General features: G+C 38.1%; 1 protein-coding gene across 5 annotated transcripts in view; it reads right to left on the reverse strand.

The window, feature by feature from the left end:
- Window positions 1-10,484: 10,484 nt before the first annotated feature.
- The window catches only part of EPHA6 (EPH receptor A6), a 558,183-nt gene continuing 549,138 nt past the window's right edge, over window positions 10,485-19,529 (reverse strand). For all 5 annotated transcript variants that reach the window (XM_078389828.1, XM_078389827.1, XM_020810349.3 and 2 more), the window contains 3 exons: window positions 17,736-17,929; window positions 16,519-16,668; window positions 10,485-14,691 (listed from right to left, as the gene is read on the reverse strand). In XM_078389828.1, coding sequence (XP_078245954.1) covers window positions 14,577-14,691; window positions 16,519-16,668; window positions 17,736-17,929 — 459 coding nt within the window. In that variant the 3' untranslated portion in view covers window positions 10,485-14,576. The remainder of the gene's footprint in view (window positions 14,692-16,518; window positions 16,669-17,735; window positions 17,930-19,529) is intronic.

Genomic DNA, 19,529 nt, shown 5'->3' on the forward strand with positions numbered 1-19,529 from the left:
GACCGTCACGACGCAGGTGGAACCTTTAAAGCAGACGCGCTCAGCGCAAGCCCCGGCATTCTCAGCTTGCCTGTCAGTCAGAGCTCATCCTGCGATAGCTCCGGTGGAACGGCAGAGGCCGCCACAATCCGAAACACAAAGGACTAAAGCGGCCGCCTGACAAAGTCCCCAAAGAGGGGAAGATGGAAAGAGGAGGAGTTCCCTCTGGGAGTGACTAGTCAGGATCATGTCCTTTCCCCAAGAGGAAGCAGGCAGGCAGCAAGGAAGATTGGAGCGTCTACAGTGTTGCTCAAGGCTTCACTTCGTCGTTTAGCGCTGAACTGGGGCGGAAAGGTGTCTGAGGAAACAGTTTAAATAGCGGGAACTTATTTGTGCCCCATGGCGTTGCCATGAGCTCAAGAGCTCCATGGTTTCTGTAGTTTAGGCTGTGGGCAGAGATGGGATCGATGATCCCGTAAAGAAAAAAAAATCATGTGAATCCCTGGGGATGCATGCATTGGATCCATGTTTTAGCATTACCATGCAGCAATGAACCCGTGATTTCTGTGGTTTAGTCAATGGGCACAGATGGGCTCTCTCATCTGAAGTTGGTTTGGGGAAAATCCCAAGTAAAAATCATGTGGATCCCTGAGGATATGAACCTTAGATCCACGTTTTTATGCCACTGAAAAGCTGTGTCGCAAATGGTTTGTGATTTCTGTGGTTTATTCTGTGAGCCTGGATTTGGTACTGTGGGTACTGGGATTCAATAGTGGTTTGGAGAGAGTTCAGTATAAAAATGGTAGGAAATCATTGGGATCTGTGCTTTGAGCCATGTTCTTGAGTCATCGTGAACTCTACTGGTCTGTCCAGGCAGCCAGAAATAGACATTAGAGATCATAATTAGAGCTGACAGAACATTACTGTTACAGGGAAGTGGCTGAGGTAGTCTTTCAACATTTTTGAAATCAGATTTCAAAGAAACTGTGCACTTAAATCTGGAAGACCAATAATGAAACAAACTCAGCTGATCTTCATAATCTTAGATGTGAGAGAAGCTGATGTTATGACACTCAGGCACAGAATTGTTAAGAATTCTCTTCATCCTGTCACTGGCTGAAACCCTTTAGTAATTCACAGCTAGGGCAGACCCATTGAATCAGCAGAATATTTGGTTCACCATATCCCCACTGATTCAGTGTAATGTAATTATCCATTATGGGCTATCTCTAATGTCTTTCTGGTGACACAAATTGGTGTTCAAACTTAACTCAAAGGATAAGTATATGAGTGATGTGCATATTTGTGTATAATTTTTTTTTCCTATCTGCTACTTTGGATACATTATGAATGTACATCTATGAATATGCTAATATACCCGTTATTTAAAAAATTGTTTCCAGAATTAATGGAGAAATTCACTGCGTCCATGCCAACTGTGCAGGTTTTCTCCTGGTTCTTGTTTTGTTGTCAGAGTATACCTTGGGTCTTTTACTGGTAGTGCACTTTGGATCGTGTTTGAGAGGAGAATCAGTTCAGTCACTAGACTGTTCATGTTTCTACATTCCATATGTGGATAGTTTACAACACTAACATTCAGAACAATAAAACAATATAAAGCAGAGAGATATAAGAAAGTGCTTCACAATTAATTAATTAATTAATTAATTAATTAATTAATTAATTAATTAATATATATATATATATATATCCTGCCTATCTGGTCGATAGGACCACTCTAGGCAAAGTTAAAGTGTGGAATTACAGCCCCAAGATATAGTAGCACCTGCAAAGCAGGATGCATTTATAGGAGGATTAGATAAATTTGGGAGGTTAAGATCATCAATGGCTACTAGTTAGGATGGCTGTTATAGATCACATAGTAGGCCTCTTTCTATCAGTTGCTGAGGAATCAGAAAGGGAAGATGCAGTTGCCCTCGTGTCTTGCTTATGGCCTTTCATATGCAAGTAGTTAGTATTATGAGAACAAAAAATGCTGGACTTGACAGGCCTTTCATTTGATTCTGTAGGACTCTGTTTAAGTTCTTAGGTCCTGGACACAAAGAGCTACTGCATACCGTGGCCCTTCCAGCATGGCAGTGGTAAAACCTTCCTTGAACATTTCACATACCTCAGAACCCCTCACAGCCTGTAAGTCAGAACTTACTTAATGGCACATAATAATAAACCTGTCTACCCACATTTGGAATGAGGTTAAAATGCTCTACCTTAAGTTTATTTTGGTTCCTATGTAATTTGATGTCGGGTTGGTTTTTCTTTATGATCCATAAGAACTTTTTTTGCTGTCCACAAGATTTCAGTTTAAAAGATGCACAGTTCCACTCAGAAATAACCACCAATACTGTACTTTTATTTGCTAATAAATATCATAGGAAACAGGCTTACTTCATCTGTAAGACCTGATAATGCCTCTTAGGAAATAATAGAAAAATAAAATACAGTAATCATCAGTAACTTGTACGTTGTACAAATATCTTATTATGTTGCTCAGCATGTAGCTTCGCTAAACCCCATATTCTTTCTGCAAATAGATGGCATATGAATGCAATTCACCTTAAAACGCCCTAGTTATCAGAGCTGAGCATTTTATTACACTACTAACTTAACAGGCATTCCAGGACATGAACATTTACAGGGAACATCATATTATCATAGTAGTAGATTGCAAATGAGGAAACCAGTAACAAGTCTCAAGTAAATGTGGATTACTCCATTTCTAATTTAAAATAGGAGCATGTCTATTTCCCCCTTAAGACATCAATTCAGTATGCAAGACTTTCTTTTGACCAATATTCCTGCTTTCTTATTAATGAAAGGAAAACATAAATAAAATATGAGTAGGAGATACATACTAAATGAAATGAATTGGAAATTCCAATGGGCAGCTTTGGCCCTCTACATGTTGTGCTAAAGCTTCTGTTATCTCCTATCATTGGATACATTGCCCAGGGTTGATAAGAGCTGCAGTCCAGCAATGGCTGTAAAGCCTCAGGTTGCCCACCCCTGCTGTAAGCAATACAGTAGTCCAAAGAGGAAAATACATTTTCAAAAAACTGTTTTTTTTAAATAAATGCACACCAAGCCCTTCTCTTCAAACATTATAGTTTTGATTTGCAGTTGGTAGTCAAACACACAGATAAGTACCCATAATTAGGATGGATATAGCTTTGAGTAGCCACATTTTAGAGGAGAGTATTGGCTGAAATCCACATGTAGAGGACTATAGGGAGATATGCACATTTCCAACAAGCAGACATGGGAACCTATGCATGAATTACCTTCCTCTTTTGAAATGGGTTTGAAGATGTCCAGAGTGGAAGCTCCTGCACTGGAGTGCTGAAACCCAGAGCAAACTGTCCAGATATTTCATTAATTAATTAATCAATCAATTAATTAATTATTCAATTTCTACCCTGCCCCTCTAGACAGTGCCATTGAGCACTGCTGAATGTACAAATATTGTTTGTTTTATTTTTAGGCCACCTTTCTCCAGATAAGGGGACCCAAGGTGGCTCACCATATTAAAATAATAGAACTAAATACAGAAGAAGTAAAACATTACAAAGCAAAGCAATTTAACTATACACTAATTAAAATAGAATTGAATAATTAAAATCAGATAAACATTAAAAACGATCTTCTTAAAAATAGCATCCTGAGACTCAATCATGATTGTTAAAGGCCTGCCTGAAAAGATGAATTTTCAGCTGTTGGTGGAAAGACAAAAGGGAGGGAGCCAACCTCATCTCCCAAGGGAGAGCATTCCTTAATGTGGGAACTGCCACAGAGAAGGCCCTTGTGTCACCATCAGCCATGCATGTGTTGGCAATTACTGATTTTTTTATTTTATTTATATCCCGCCTATCTGGTCGTGTTAGGACCACTCTAGGCGGCTAACAACATAAAAATAATACAATAATATACATATAAAACCATATTACATAACAGAAAATACTAAACAGAATGGGAGAGCTATAGGAGAAGGGAAAAGTCGTCAGGAGTTATCTGTTGGGAAGGCCTGCCTAAACATCCATGTTTTTAATTGTTTCTTAAAAATACCCAGCGAGGGAGCCGCGCGAATCTCAGGAGGTAGGTTGTTCCAGAGACGAGGAGCCACCGCCGAGAAGGCCCGATTTCTAGTCTTTTCCTTCTGGGCCTCCCTCGGCGTTAGGCTCCTCAGCCTCACCTCCTGGCTCGCGCGAGTGACACGGGTAGATCTTGGTGGGAGAAGGCGTTCTGCCAAGTATCGAGGTCCTAAACCGTTTAGGGCTTTGTACGTGAGCATCAACACTTTGAAGTCAATGCGGAATCGGATGGGCGGCCAATGCAGTGCGGCCAGAGTGGGTGAAATATGTTGGTATCTTCTCACTTCACTGAGTAATCAGGCCGCCGCATTCTGCACCACCTGTAGTTTCCGCAGCAGCCTCAAAGGTAGCCCCACGTAGAGCGCATTACAGTGGTCTAATCTTGAAAATACGAGCGCATGCACCAAGGTAGTGAGCGCCCCAACACCAAGGTAGGATCGCAGCTGGGCTATCCGCCTAAGATGAAAAAAGGCGGTATGGACCACGGACACCACCTGAGATTCCATAGTGAGCGCCGGGTCCAGATGGATCCCCAAGCTGCTGACCCCATCCTTGGCGGGCAGGGTCACCCCCCCAAAAGTGAGGGAGTTTCCCAAATCCCCAACTGTGGGGGCGCCCACCCTTAGTACCTCTGTCTTGTCCGGGTTTAGTCTCAGCCCGTTCTCCTGCATCCATTCCAGTACGGTCTCCAGGCAGCGCTGAAGGGACAGAACGGCATCTCCTGCAGTTGGTGAAAAGGAGATGTAGAGCTGCATGTCATCCGCATACTGATGACACAATGCTCCACACCCCCTGATGACCCCACCCAGCGGCCTCATATAGATGTTAAACAGCATTGGGGAGATGATCGACCCCTGTGGGACCCCACAATTGAGGCTCCATGGGGCCGAGATGCTCTCCCCAAGCTGTACTCTCTGGGGACGGTCCTCCAAGAAGGAACGGAGCCAGGTCAAAGCCCGGCCACCTATTCCCAACTCAGTGAGCCTCCCCAGGAGGATACTGTGGTCAATGGTATCAAAGGCCGCTGAGATGTCTAGGAGGACCAGCAGAGACAATTTGCCCCTGTCGGCCTCCCTCAATAGGTCATCACACAGGGCGACCAATGCCGTTTCTGTACCATGGCGTGGCCTGAAACCCAATTTACTAAATGTCATCATGATTTCACCCAAAAACATTTCCAGGAAAGAGTTGCATATGACCATTTACAAAAGCCGCAGCTTAGCTTTTAAACTGATGACACTTCACACACACATGCACACAGACACACATGTGCACGGACACACCAAAACGAGGTGAATTTCTTGGTGTGTTGGGGCAAATCTTTGAAGAGCTTGAATCCAAAGAACATGTCGCTGACAAAGGCAAAGAAGTATACCAGCTGTGGAGATGACATATTTTCACGCCTGTTAGGGTCAACATGAGGAAGAATGTTCAAAAGACAGAAAGGCGCTGGAAAAAGGGGTGGAGGGAATATTATCTATATATACTTTCTGTCTTGTTGGCATATGTTGGCAGAAATGAGTTCATTGACTAGTTACAGTATTCTCCTTTCCATGCCCTTATACAGTAATAACGGTAATAATGTTGCAGTTACAGAAAACCATGTACCTTGTGATTGGATGTAGCTGTTGTAATTATTCTTTAAAATGTTAATCATTTTATGTAATTCAACTCATTTCATGACTCTGTTACAAAAGCAGACAGTCCGGGACAGTAACCATAAAAAGGTAATGATAAAAATAATTCATTTATTTTAATTTTTATGTTTCAATTACTGATTGAGGCTCAAATAAGAACACAAAGTAATAGAACTTAGTTATTGAAAGAGAGCTATCGCCATGTTAATGCTCCAATCCATTTTTGGAGAATGGCAATGACATTTTAATACAGAAAGTAACTAAAAAGACATTACCAGAAAAAGCACTGATTCAATACCAGGAGTTTTACTCAAAATCATTCCTAATTAACCTCTGTAGAGTCAATTTCAATGATCTGCTACAAGAGTTTGGTATCATTTTATTGGAATATTTCATTTATAGGAGTGATCCTGAGAGTCATGTCTGTCATACGTATAAATGGCATCAAGTTCCATTTTATATTTTTTAGTTGTGTGCTAGGTGTTTATTATATGGGCCAGTATTCTACTACGTATTCTAGTAGCAAATTGCCACTTATTGAGACGGGACTGGGACCAGCAATGGTGGGTTTTGACACTAAAGACACCCACACTATCCTAGGGCCCTCAAAGTTTTCCCAGGTCAAAAGGGATTACTAGGGAGCCTCAGAACCTTGAGAGGACAGGTAAGATACTTTTAGTTAAAGATAAAAGACTGCAGCTGATGGCATCAACAGCCTTACATGTTCAGAGAAGCACCAACAGGATTCCAGCTATTATCTGCTTCAAAGCAAAAAATACCTTTCTCTTAACTATATTAAGTTCAGCATCTACCAACAGTACCTCAAAGCCGACTTCTGATGTATACTGTGAAAGAGTTCAGGTTTACAGTGCAGGTGAGAACAGGATTTCTGATCTACCTCATGATGTGATGGTTCAAATTTATAAAGATAGGATAATGAGGAAAAGTCCTTGCTCTCAATTGAGGGGCTCCCATTCATATTCCAAGTTTGCCTTTGGCCATATGCTGTTGTGGGCGAAAAGTGAAAACATTCAAGATCCACTTTATAGGCTGTTTGGGTACTGTATTGTAATGGTCATTTCACATGGTTAATAATAAAATAATTGATATTGGTACAGTACTTCAAACTCCTTTCATTTGGCACCAAAAGTTTTTTAAATCAGCCACAATAACATCTCACCAGTTCATAGCCAGGAATTCCTATGATGTATGCTGTAACAGTAACAAAATCAGTCTTAGAGACATTGACTTGACAATATAATCTACTGAAATCAGTGGGCTTCATTTTCAAGCATGTATGTGCATAGCTTGTAATGATGGGATGTGTGATCATAAGCCATTTACTTGCAAGTAAATTCAGCCTGAGATCAGCAATATAATTTTCTTTATAATAAGTTTAAGATCTGGATGTGAGTTAGCTGAAACAGTAACTTGAATAAATATGCCTTGTGACTGCTGGATAGCTCAGTGATTTAAGTATTGGGAGTTTGAGTCCCCACTGTGCCTCCCTGACAGGGCTGGACTTGATGATCTAGAAGGTCCCTTCCGGTTCTGCAGTTCTAAGATTATCAAAGTAATTTGATTCAGAGGTTGTTTCACATCTGGTCAGGAAAACAAAATGATTTTAAAAAGGAACACAACAACAGCAACAGCAAAGGTAGAGTAGGAAACTTAATATGATTATGGGTTGAATTGTTGTTGTTGTTATTATTTTATTTCCATTTTGAATTTTCTGTCATTTAAAAAAATCTCCATATATTCATAAAAAGCAGGATAGTATGCCAGTTTGCATAATGGAAACAGAAAGAAAAGGCTTTGAAATGACATCCTAGGACAGTGGTGATAAACCTTTTTGGGCTTGCGTGCCCAAACTGGAAAAAAAACACAAAACAGCGGGCGATGTGCTGCGGTGGTGGCGGAACTGGAAGTGGTAGCGGAAGGGGGAATCCTGGCAGGGAAGTGCCCCGAGACCCCACTCTGGATCCGCTGCCAGCACCAGCTGCTCCGGATCCGCCTGTCGAAGCGCCAGCACCGGCTGCAGCTGCCTTCTCAAGTTTGGCTGCATGGGGGGTGGGTGGGTGGAGTAGAGATCTGGCGACATGGCTCACGTGCTGGCAGACAGGGCTCCACGTGCCAGCTGTGGCATGCGTGCCATAGGTTCGCCATCACTGGCCTAGGAGATAATGAAAATCGATACTGGAATCAGTGTTTTTAGTATTAAAGGAAGTTTCCTAGTATTTAAGATACTTTATTTGAAAGACATGCCCTACATTATATGCTAGTAAAGTGTACTAACATTTAATACATCTTGATTTTTTTTTGTACTTTAACAATGCCCATTACAAAGAGGAAAAGCAAACTATCAAACTACATCTGAGAATACTATGGAAAAAACAGCAGTACTCTGTTTTTATTGCCTCCCCCCCCCTCAGGTGGTTTTGCCTTCTCTATAATTCCATATTATTTTGTTAAATGTTGTATATAAATTGCACAAATGAAATTATAGTGAAAGGAATCTAGTTTTAATGTTTTTAAATTTACTTCATTTCATTCAGCATCTGCTAGGCAGATGAAGTTAACTCTCATGTAGTAGTAGTAGTAGTAGTAGTAGTAGTAGTAGTAGTAGTAATACTAATAATACTAATACTAATACAGTACTACTACTACTACTACTACTACTACTACTACTACTAATAATAATAATAATAATAATAATAATAATAACAATAACAATAATAACAACAATAACAATAACAATAATAATAACAATAATAACAATAATAATAATACCATCTTTCCCTGAAAATAAGATGGGGTCTTATATTAATTTTTGCTCTAAGAAAGACATTACGGCTCTTTTTCAGGGGATGCTTTATTTTTTCATGTATAACAATCTGAATTTATTCAAATACATTCATGTCATCTTCTTCTGATTGCTGCGCAATGGTGGAGGGCAGGCTTTCACTTAACTAGGGCTTATTTTTGGGGTAAGGCTTACATTACGAGCATCCTGAAAAATCATAGTAGGGCTTATTTTCAGGTTAGGTCTTATTTTTGGGGAAACAGGGTAATAATAATAATAATAATAATAATAATAATAATAATAATAATAATAATAATAATAATAATAATAATAATAATAATAATAATAATGGTTGCATTTTAACATAACAAGGCAGGATGTTCATACTGATAAAAAATAATAACTTGAAGTTCAGTCCTTGAACTCCTCTGCCTGAAGTCTTTACTGAAAAGAATAGAAATAGGTCAGAGCTTTCGCAAAATAAGAACCTCTTGTCATGCAGCACAAGCCCACACATAGTTGTTCAGAATTAAGTAGTGTTGAGTTCAATGAGATTTTATAATTATGTGGATAGAGTATTATAGCCTCAAAGTTACAGACAAGCTATTCAGAATTACTTGCATTGAGCAATAAATACTCCTTGTTAATTAATTTACCTCGATCCAACAACATTATCACATACTGCATTGATCACCCTTTTGTGTGTGGTTTCAAGTGCAGCAAAGGAAGTAAGAGCAACTGGGGAGAAAAAACCTGGAGCCCAGCACAGCCCCTTTAGAATTTGAAAAAAAAGAGAAACAGGAGGGGAGAACTTCTTCCTCTATTTAAAAAAAAAAAGGCCTTTGAATCAGTCTGGTGAAAAGAAGTAATTCAGCAGCATATACAGGGCTGAAGGGTCCTTATTAAAAGCCATTTAAAACCTTGGCTGTTTAGGCAGGCCTTCCCTCCAGCCAATTAACTGATCTTTAGTCTTTATCTTTTAAACTATTTCATCTTAGCTATCATTTAAATAAGTGTCAAATTATGAGGTTTTAAATGATTTTATGATATTTGTTATATTGTGACATTTTTATTATTTATTTATTTATTTATTTTATATCCCGCCTATCTAGTCAATTAAGACCACTCTAGGCGGCTATGTGTGTAAGCCGCCCCGAGTAGACTTTGTCTAGGGGGCAGGGTAAAAATCTAATAAAAGTAAAAAGTAAAGTTATGCTTGGTGTACTCTGACTAGCACTTGCTTTTTAGAGGCTGAGGAAGAATCTTTGGCCTCACCTGCTACCTGACATTTTGAACAGGTGAGGGACTGAACTCTGGGACCTCTTGCAAGCAAGGCATGTAGTTTACCATGGAACTATGGTACCTCCTCTAAGATAAATGTCAGCCCACTACAGACCAGTGAAATCAAGATTCTGAAAGGATATGTAACTTATGTTAAAGGAAAATACAGGGGAAATTCTTGCCTATGAAGGTAATTTCATGTCCCATGGGGCTGAAGAGCATCCCGATTTCCTCCCGCTACCACAGTCTACGTCCATCACTTGAAATGAACAATACACCATAATGTGTGCCCTTTGTTCCATCTGTCCCCCCCCCCCCCACACACAAAGCTCTGTGAAGTTATTCAAGTTTGACTGACTGGGCAGAATGTGGCACATATCTATCACCCGCTCTTTATAGGCCTTTCATCCTGCCTTCTGTGAGATAAAAAATAAAATATATCTCTTGTCGTTTTTAAAATGCACTTTAAAGATTGTTGTTGCTGCAAATCAAAGCCTAAATCCCACTAGCATCCACAGTGCTTCGTGACATCCCAAAACCTGATGAAAGCTGTTCTATTAGCAGAACAGTCCCCTTGGATCCTCGTCCCAAAGCCCCAGAATAATACTAAAAGGCTTTAAATCAGCAGAAACTATGCATCACTTGGCTGAAGGAGACTAAAGCATACAGTATGCTGCATTTCTATCCAAGCAGTCTTGGTAACCAAATGATTTATTATTGATATAAACAGGTAATGTTAGTCCTCACATATTCTCATTTCTTTTCTACAGACACAGAATATCGAAGTGCAAATAAATAAACCTACATATAATATAGATCCTTGCTGCTTGAGAAAGCTTCTGTATGTATTAGAATGCAAAGGTTTTGCTTAGTGGGCTGAAGCATGATGATGACATTAAGTCGTCGTCATCCAGCCCATCTCAGGGATAAAACACAATTGTGTATCCTCACTGTTTAATTTTTTTTATATTGCTCTAAAAATATTGCCCTTTCAAAGTATTTTAAAGAATAGGCATTTACTTTTTCTTTTTAGTCTAAATTCCTCCCAAAACAATGATACACATACATAATTTATTTCTAAATATTTGCAAAATCTTTGTTATTAGATAAATAGTGAACTTGCACATGAAGGAAACAGTTTTTTACATATATTTGAGGTCCACATATATAATTTTGTGGAAATAAGAGCATAACAGAGAGTAATAATCTCCACTTTACCTTGTAGTCAAAGAATGATTTCACATAAGAGAATAAATTTACAAACACTCTTCCAAGGTGCAGCTTCTAATACTTGCTTATCATATTTTAAAACCATTCTTAAGGAAAACTTAAACAAGGCAGGGGAGAATAAATAAAGAAATCCCAAGCCAATCCATAAATAGCAACAAAATCCAGAACATTTTAAAGATTTTAGCGAGATAGTTATAAATAATGTCATTCTTTCCCACCTTTTCAGATGATTATTATAAAAATATATTTAATAAATGTTTATACTGTGATTTTTTCTATCATTTTCTATTGAAAATATATATTTCCATAGAGTGATAAATCTGTTAATGAATTTTTCATATAATGTAAGTACATTAATGAGTGTACAACATGCAACTTTTCAGCCACACAAATGGAAAGGTACACGTGTGTACATCTACGTTTGAGGAAGGGCTTGTCCATATAGTTTTAATAAAAGTTGAATGATATCAAATACTTGTTTGATTAAATAATGAGTTTGCAGTTCATATATTTATATATATACGTACCTTAGACTTAATCATATTTCCTTGAAAGCTAGGATTCTCCTCTCAGTGGCTTCATGTATCACCAGAGATATGCCCTCCTCTCAGCTAAATGCCTATCACATCTGCATTCATCTGGTGCTTTCTGGGCTGCACAAAGTAGAACTTGCATAGGAGAAATGTGCAGGGTGTTGCTGCATGCCACATCTGCAGAAGTTCCCTTTTTATATGAAACACCACCAGCTCAATGCGGAAACGGCTGTGCATCCCATCTGGCCACAATTTCTGAGATTTTCAATAATAAGTTCCAAAGAAGGATTGCATCTGTCTTGTCAATAAGTGTCTCCTTAAAACCACATACAATTACATTATTACGTCTGATTTTTTAAAATCGTTTTTTCATATGTTGAGCAAAGGGATTTGTGCCCTTTAAAATTGCCTGGCAATTGGCATTTGACACATTGACAATCTACAGAGTTTTGAAAACGAAGTCATTTAATGACAACTTCAAAATCAACCACGTGGAGTCTGTTCCAGCCAGTCAGCAATCCATGTAAAGCTGTTTGTTCTATGGGTGGTCACCACTGCTGTATGAGAGAAACTAATAAGAGGATGGCACTATAACTTGGTCGAGTCTATGAGATAATAGAGAAGCTCTAGTGGAGAAAATGTGGCTTCATGTCTGTTTGATGAACTAGTCCACACTCGTGGAATCTCAGCACAGCTTTAAAAGGATTGCTGGAAAGACCATCAGAGGAAGCAAGTGGAAAAACCAAACAGAAAAGAATTATTTTGTATGTGAGGCTCAACTTTTAGAAACTACAATTTGTATGGCTGCTTTCCCATAACAGATAAATACCCCCCCCATATTAAATGAGCATTTGAAAAAATGAAGTTTGTATACATGAAGGAAAACAAAGCATATTTCTTTCAAGCCTGCAGACACAACCTGATACACCGAATAGAAGTGTTTCTGTACATGAAGGGAACTTGCTTCATTATAGTCCAAACTTGCAAAAGAACCCTAAGAATCTTAGAATCTGTTCAGTAAAAGAGCTGTTAAAACGTTCTCATCAATCCCATTCCACCTTTTTAGAAAACCCTTTTTAAAAGGACTTGAATTACAGATAAATCCCCACAGATTTATAGCTCTTTGATAATGAAATCCATTTATACAGATAAAAATTAATAATTTTCTGGCAAGCCAACTGGGATTGTTTAATGAAACTTGATCAAAGATCAGCCTTCCTGGGTCATCTTGCTCTCTCTAACACAGTTACACGCGGGCCCCTGTGCATGGACACAACCCGTTTCAGCATCTCTGTCTCTTAAACTTGAAGTTGTAAACTGTAAGCTTCAGTTATTGTGTCATCTGTACATAATTGATTTATTTGGCATCTCCTTTGTTTAGATGCTACCCATAAGTTTATATTAGAAGTGCATGAATATAGTGTTGCTTTACAAAACAGTATAATGTTTTGCACTGTCCCTACATGTGAGATATTTGTAATTGTGCATGGCTTTCAGAGCATGCAAATGTGCTCATTTCTGTTACACAGTATCATATGTTCCATGCAGAGTATGGATGAAATAGCCCAGTAGATTTATGCTTTGCAGAGGTACAGATTTTCTGGAGCATTTGCCATCAGGTATATTATATGGCAATTAAAGTTTATAACTGTAAGGTCTAACTTATCTAAGGTATCATTAATGAGCAGTTAATCCACTTTCTGTATATCAAACTGGTTTCTATTCCCTCTAGCTTGGGTCATTTTTTGTGTTCATTGGTCATTTATGGATTATGGCATGATCCCTACTTCAAAGTATATGGTCATTACGGAGATCTCCAATTTGTATTAACTGGAAAGCCAGGAAACTGAAAATATCTTCAAGGCAGGGAAAAATGCAGTAAAATGAAGATTTTTCATGATTATTTTGGATTTGTTTTCAAACGTAACATTTTTGTTTCTTTATTTTTAAAATGGTTAGGCTGCCACAGAAGGTGAGCATGCCACAATCGAACTGCCATAGTTAAATAAGAAATTCCTCATGTGCAAACAGCAAATGTTTCTGGGTGTACAGCTCAAGTCGACATTTCTAAATACAACAAATAAACAAATAAAGTCTGCATAGATGCATTGCAGAATACCTGATAATTATCATGTATTGCATGTGGCTTTAAATCAGTTTTCTGGAGATTATTTAGTATGCAGTGGAGACATAGATTAATTTTTTTTTTCCAAAGTAAAAATAAAGCTAGCTGACAGTGAAAGTTGTTTTCTATGTGATTATAGTACTCTGAAATTTATAGGGTAAAAAAAAAACCTTGAAGTCAGAACAAATAAATTTAAATACTAGGCATCACAAAAATGTGACAGCCTGTTGTTCTCTTCAGTTATCCATTTCATCCTGTTCACACATACAAGCAATCACTATAAGTTGTTGTTATTCATTTTGGCCAAGAATTGTTCTATACTGGCATACCAGCAATTTAACTACTGTAATACAAAGTAAACATAATACAACCCATATACTTGGGATTTAGTTAACAATAAAATAAATATTTATGTCAAACTCTTTTTCTTCATTGCACATTTTATACTGGAAGCTAAATGGTCACAAAACATGAATGAAAATGTCAATTACTTTTTGTTTTGTTTTTGTAATCTACCATCACATTCTAACACATCAAGAAGGTAGTAGCCACTCCAAGCCACAATGGCTTTAACTTTCAAAAAGTCAGTGGAAGTTTTCCAAATATTTTTACTGTTATACAAAGTTTTACATCCATGCTGAGCTATTCACCGTTGTATAGCAATAGGCTTGCACTGGGGTCAAGATGTTGTTGGCAGTTAACTGAGGGAGAAACTATGCCATGTGATTAAAAATTCCAAGTTAGAAGGATTAACAGAACTGTTATGTGTTTATAGAATGAACCGGAAGTTGCAGTTCTCAAAGCTGGGAAGAGCAGAAAGAAGAAATGAGATTTTCCATTATAGAAATGTTGAGGCACAAAACACAGTCACTTCTAGAACTTTCATACATGAAATCCTTTCTCCTGTATGTGCATCATGTGTAATCGCAAAGTCTGTAAACTGCTCACTATTCGTCTCTGGTGTCCAATAAGTACAACACCAATTCTTCTAATATCACTGCAAAAGAAAGATTAGTTAAGGAACCATTTCAGGAGAAGCAGGTGAAATCATATCAGCATTATTTATCTTATTAATTTTATTTGTCTTATTTATAGGCCACCTTTTTCCTGATTAGGGGACTAAAGGCAGCTCATAGTATTAAAAATAATAGAATTAAAAATACCATAAATTATACATTAAAACAATTAAACTGTAAAACTGCTTAAAATGTACTGAATAATCAAAAACATGTAAAATAATAAAAATCATGGTAACTAAAAAAACGGCATTCAGAGACCTAGTCATGATTTATAAAAGCCTGTCTGAAAAGGTGGGTCTTCAGCTGTTGGAAGATGGATACTGATAGTGGGACAAAGCTTTTCAAGGAAGACATACTTTTTCACTATACATTTATTAAAAAATGCTCAGAAACATTTACCCCTCTCTCACAGATATGTCCCCTGAGGTATCCCTCATCTTGTAACATTTTAATTTAAAATAATAAATAAAAAGGATGACTGGTAGACACTCCCTCTTCCTCCCCTCCTTCCCTCACAATGCCCAAAGGCATTTTTATGAAAGGAACAGGTAAATGTGGGGCACTTGGAAGCAGGTGTTCTACATTTTTATATATAAAAAGAGTGAAAACTGTCTTTCTATATTTAAAAAAATTGGAAAAGGAGTGGGGAGAAGAGGGAAAACCTGCTGCCCTGACAAACTGATGGGCTGAGAGGGACGGGGCTTTTTAATGTGTAGACTGTACACTTCTAATGCGTGTCTCAGAAACACACAAAGAGAGCATTAAACAAAACCTAAAAACTTACTCAGTTGCCATGAACTTTTCATAATTTTAAGTATTCTATTGCAATTTATCATTGTGCTGTGGTATTTTGTGATCCCTGGTCATTCGACTGCGAGCTGTTATTGTCAGCTGTCACTTTTTAATTATGTAGTCTTTTTATTTAGAATTTCTGTATGATTTTTCAAATGTTGCTACATATTGGCTAAAACCTTATTGCCTTTGGTGTAGAAATAAATTAACACATTTTTCCACTTACAAGACGACCCAAAGTATAAGACGATCCCCCTTTTCTGACCCCAAATTAGAAAAAGGAGGTATCAAAGGGCTCCCTTTTGGCTGAGCCCAGTGCACCCTCGCCTTTTGAGAAGGCACGGAGCTTAGCAAAAAGGAAGAGAGCATAGCCTCCCCTTCCTTTTTGCTAAGCCCTTCACCTTCCCAAAAGGCAGTGGTAAAGAGCTGCCTTCCCTGTATAAAACAACCCTCAGTTTTTTTCCTCAAATTATTTAAAGAAAAAGTGTTGTTTTATACACGGAAAAATAGGGCATGCCTGCAGAAATTCACAAGGAGTTATGCCCAGACAGCCTACGTGTCTCATTGTGTAGCTGCCCAAATGCTCCTGCAGAGCTGCTTCATTATCCCAACTCCTGGCTTGTGCAACTTCAAGTAATGAAGGCGTAACTGTAAAACAGGATTTTGGTCATTGTTTTATTTATGTAACATTGTAAAGTGCTGTGTATGTCCGAAAATACTCAAAGCCTCATAACACAATGAGTCGGTCTTGAGTGCTAGGAATGTAGGATGATTCTGAAAAAGAGAAAATTGTGAGCTGAAAGGTTTGTGTTTCGAGGCACAGAATCTATGTCTGCCTTTTATTCTGTTATTCGTCTTTTACCTTTGTTTATCTTTCTGTGAAATGGGTGTCATGTGACCATTGGTACCTTCAATGGCAAATATCCAGTAATGGTGCCATTGACATTTCCTTACAACTCTAAATGTGCTCAGTGTCCTCCAGAAGCTGAGATTCTTCTAAACAATGTACTTACTCAATACTCATTCTTGAAACAAGATCCATAGTTGTATAACCTGCTGCAATGAAGTTTGTTTTGTATTGGCCCATTTTTATTGAGTCCAGCCAATCACTGACTGATACATAAAAAGGATATTCTGGAAGTTCACCAGGTGAATCTGGTATTCTGTAGAAAGAAAAGCAAATGCAAAATGCATGAACTCAAGGACAACGAAAACACACTCCAATATATTAATGCTTTTGTTGTTTGATACTATATTTGTAACTCATGTGAAAAATAAATCAGATGGCCCAAGTGGTGAAATTGTATCTAAAAGCAAAGTCATATTCACCACTAGGTTTTCTTCTTTTGCCTGAATATAAATCAACTCTAATTGTAAAAAATAAATTTGGCTTTGCCTTCTGTTTCTATTTAAAACCACACACCAGTAATTACTAAAACAAAATTGTGTGAAATCTATGTACTGTACTGTAGTTAATTCAGAATGGAACTGCCTGCCCTACTCGTTCATCCCAGGCGGGATGTCGGAGGGTGCTGACCCCAAGAGAGGCCTTGAGGGAAAAGACTAGAAGCTCGCTGGGCCTTATCAACAGTTACACACCAACTCTGGAACCAACTACCCCCAGACATCCGCCTGGCCTGCTTGATAACTTTTAAAAAACTTTTAAAAACTTGTCTGTTTAGACAGGCATTTCCATCAATGGAAACCCATTGAAATTTCAGCTATCAAGACAATCATACTGTCATTTAAAATATTTAATGTGTTAATGTGTAATTGTTTTATTGTTGTTTTATTTTGTGATGTTTATAGATTAAATTTATTTTATATTTGTAGTTACGTTTTATTATTTGACTATGTTGTGAACTGCCCAGAGTAGTCTTGGTCTGGATGGGTGGTATACAAACTTTAATTAATTAATTAATTAATTAATTAATGTATGTATGTATGTATGTATGTATGTATGTATTTATGTATGTATTTATTTATTTATTTATACCCCACCTATCTGGTCAAACTACCACTCTAGGCGGCTGAACTAAATAAATCTGAACTGGTAAATCACACATCAGGTACACAGAAAAATGGCGATGGGAGAGTTATAATGAAAAAGGAGAGGAATTACTAAGACAGTTGCCCATAGAAGACCTTGCTTTGTACAATTTTTCAATTAACATGATGCTCTCTGATGGCCATGACATACAAAAAATAAGCACACTGAGATGGATCTTACACAAGGATATCTTCTGCTAGGGTATGAAGAGAGCTGGGGTTGCGTATCAATTTGTCTAGGAAGCTGACAATGTCGCTGAACTTTGGCCGATGGTTTCTTTCCTTTTGCCAGCAATGAAGCATTAGTTGGTGGAGAGAAGCTGGGCAGCCCATGGGAGCTGGAAGCCTGTAACCTTCTTCAATGGACAGAATGACCTGAGCAGATATAGGAGAGGGAGGGAGGGAGAGAGATTGAAAGAGAACAAGGCAAGATGAGGTTAGCTGCTGGCTAGAGTCTCAGGCCAAAGATTATAGCCTGAATTGAAATAGAAGAACAATAATAGTTAATAAGGTACAGAAAGTCCCATGTACATTCCCTGCTAGTAAATAAAGACCCCACTGGGATTCTCAGGGTGCAAGCATCAAGCCAGCATGACTGCAACCCCACAACAATTGCAGTGCAGATTCTTTATTTACCAGCAAACAACAGATTGAAACTTACGACTTTGCTTTCATTATGCAACAGGATTTCATTGCCTGTTGTAGGTCATTATCACAGATTTAAAAATATAAAGTTTAAGCAATATTCAAACTATTTCATATAAGACTGTGATTTGCTCTAAATGCTAATAAGAAGAAAGGACATTTAAATAATCTACTTGTATGGATCAGAAATAGAAGAAGAATTATGCCTTGGTCTTAAAATCTTTGATTTCAGAGGAATTCAGTTTCAAGTACCTGTATTCAATATTAGAGCCTAAGCATAACTCTTAAAACATTTATCATCAAAGCATCTTGATCTCAGTGACTCTTGCTCTTAGCCTTGAACAATTTCTATGATATGCCCAAACCACTGGCTGAAATCCTGTTGCTTTGCATCGTATATCACAACTACTGTTAAGACCATTGAATCCGTGGAGATTTAGTGAGTCGATTTCTCTGTAAACTCCATTGATTGAATATGCCTACTCTAGTTGCGGGGTTCCTCTGCATGTCCTTATTTTTTGCCTCTGTGATGGAGAATCATTTTCAGATAGTAATGATTATAATAATACACCATCAAATTAATTCTGACTTCTGATGATCTCTGCTAGGGTTTGCAATGTATAAAGTGCTCAGAAGTGGTTTACCTGTCCTTTCTTCTGGTGGCATTCTGGGCCTTGGTAGCTTGTGTAAGGCTGAATAGTTTGGCTCTGGGGGGAGGGGGCATGGTGGAGATTCAAACTCTCAACCCACAGTTCTGCAGCCAGGTACTCCAATTCACTGAACCATCCATCCAGCTATTTCGGCATATTAACCATGTACAAAATAAGATTGATCTTAAAATGCCATGAGGGCTTATAGATTTCGTCACAGTATGTGAAAAAGCAGAGGCACACAAGGGACTTTGCCCCACACCTCTTCTCTCCTGAAAGCGCCAGTGAATATCCTTGCCAGCCTAATACAGTCTAGGCAGTTACATAAGCATAAATGTCTGGATTTAATAAATGCCCATTTATTTTCCTGATTTAATTTCCCTTCAGCAAAGAAGGTGCCATATGAAGTTTTCTAAGGGCCCTGTGGAGAAATCAGGGTCTCAGGGCTGCCTTCAGCTTCCCCTCTGGTTGTTAGAAAAGGTTAGGCACATTTGCTATCTAATGACTAAATATGGTACTGTAAGCTACATACAGACTTGAATTGATTAAAATTAATTGACGCACTAAAAAAGCTTCAGGATGCACATCCCTAAAGACCCTTCGTATCCATCGCAGGTTTCATGTGTTTAGGAAATGGACACATCCATTGTTTTTTATTATTAAAAATAAAAACGTGAGTA

Source organism: Pogona vitticeps, chromosome 3 (genome assembly GCF_051106095.1).
Source record: "Pogona vitticeps strain Pit_001003342236 chromosome 3, PviZW2.1, whole genome shotgun sequence".
Lineage (NCBI taxonomy): Eukaryota > Metazoa > Chordata > Lepidosauria > Squamata > Agamidae > Pogona > Pogona vitticeps.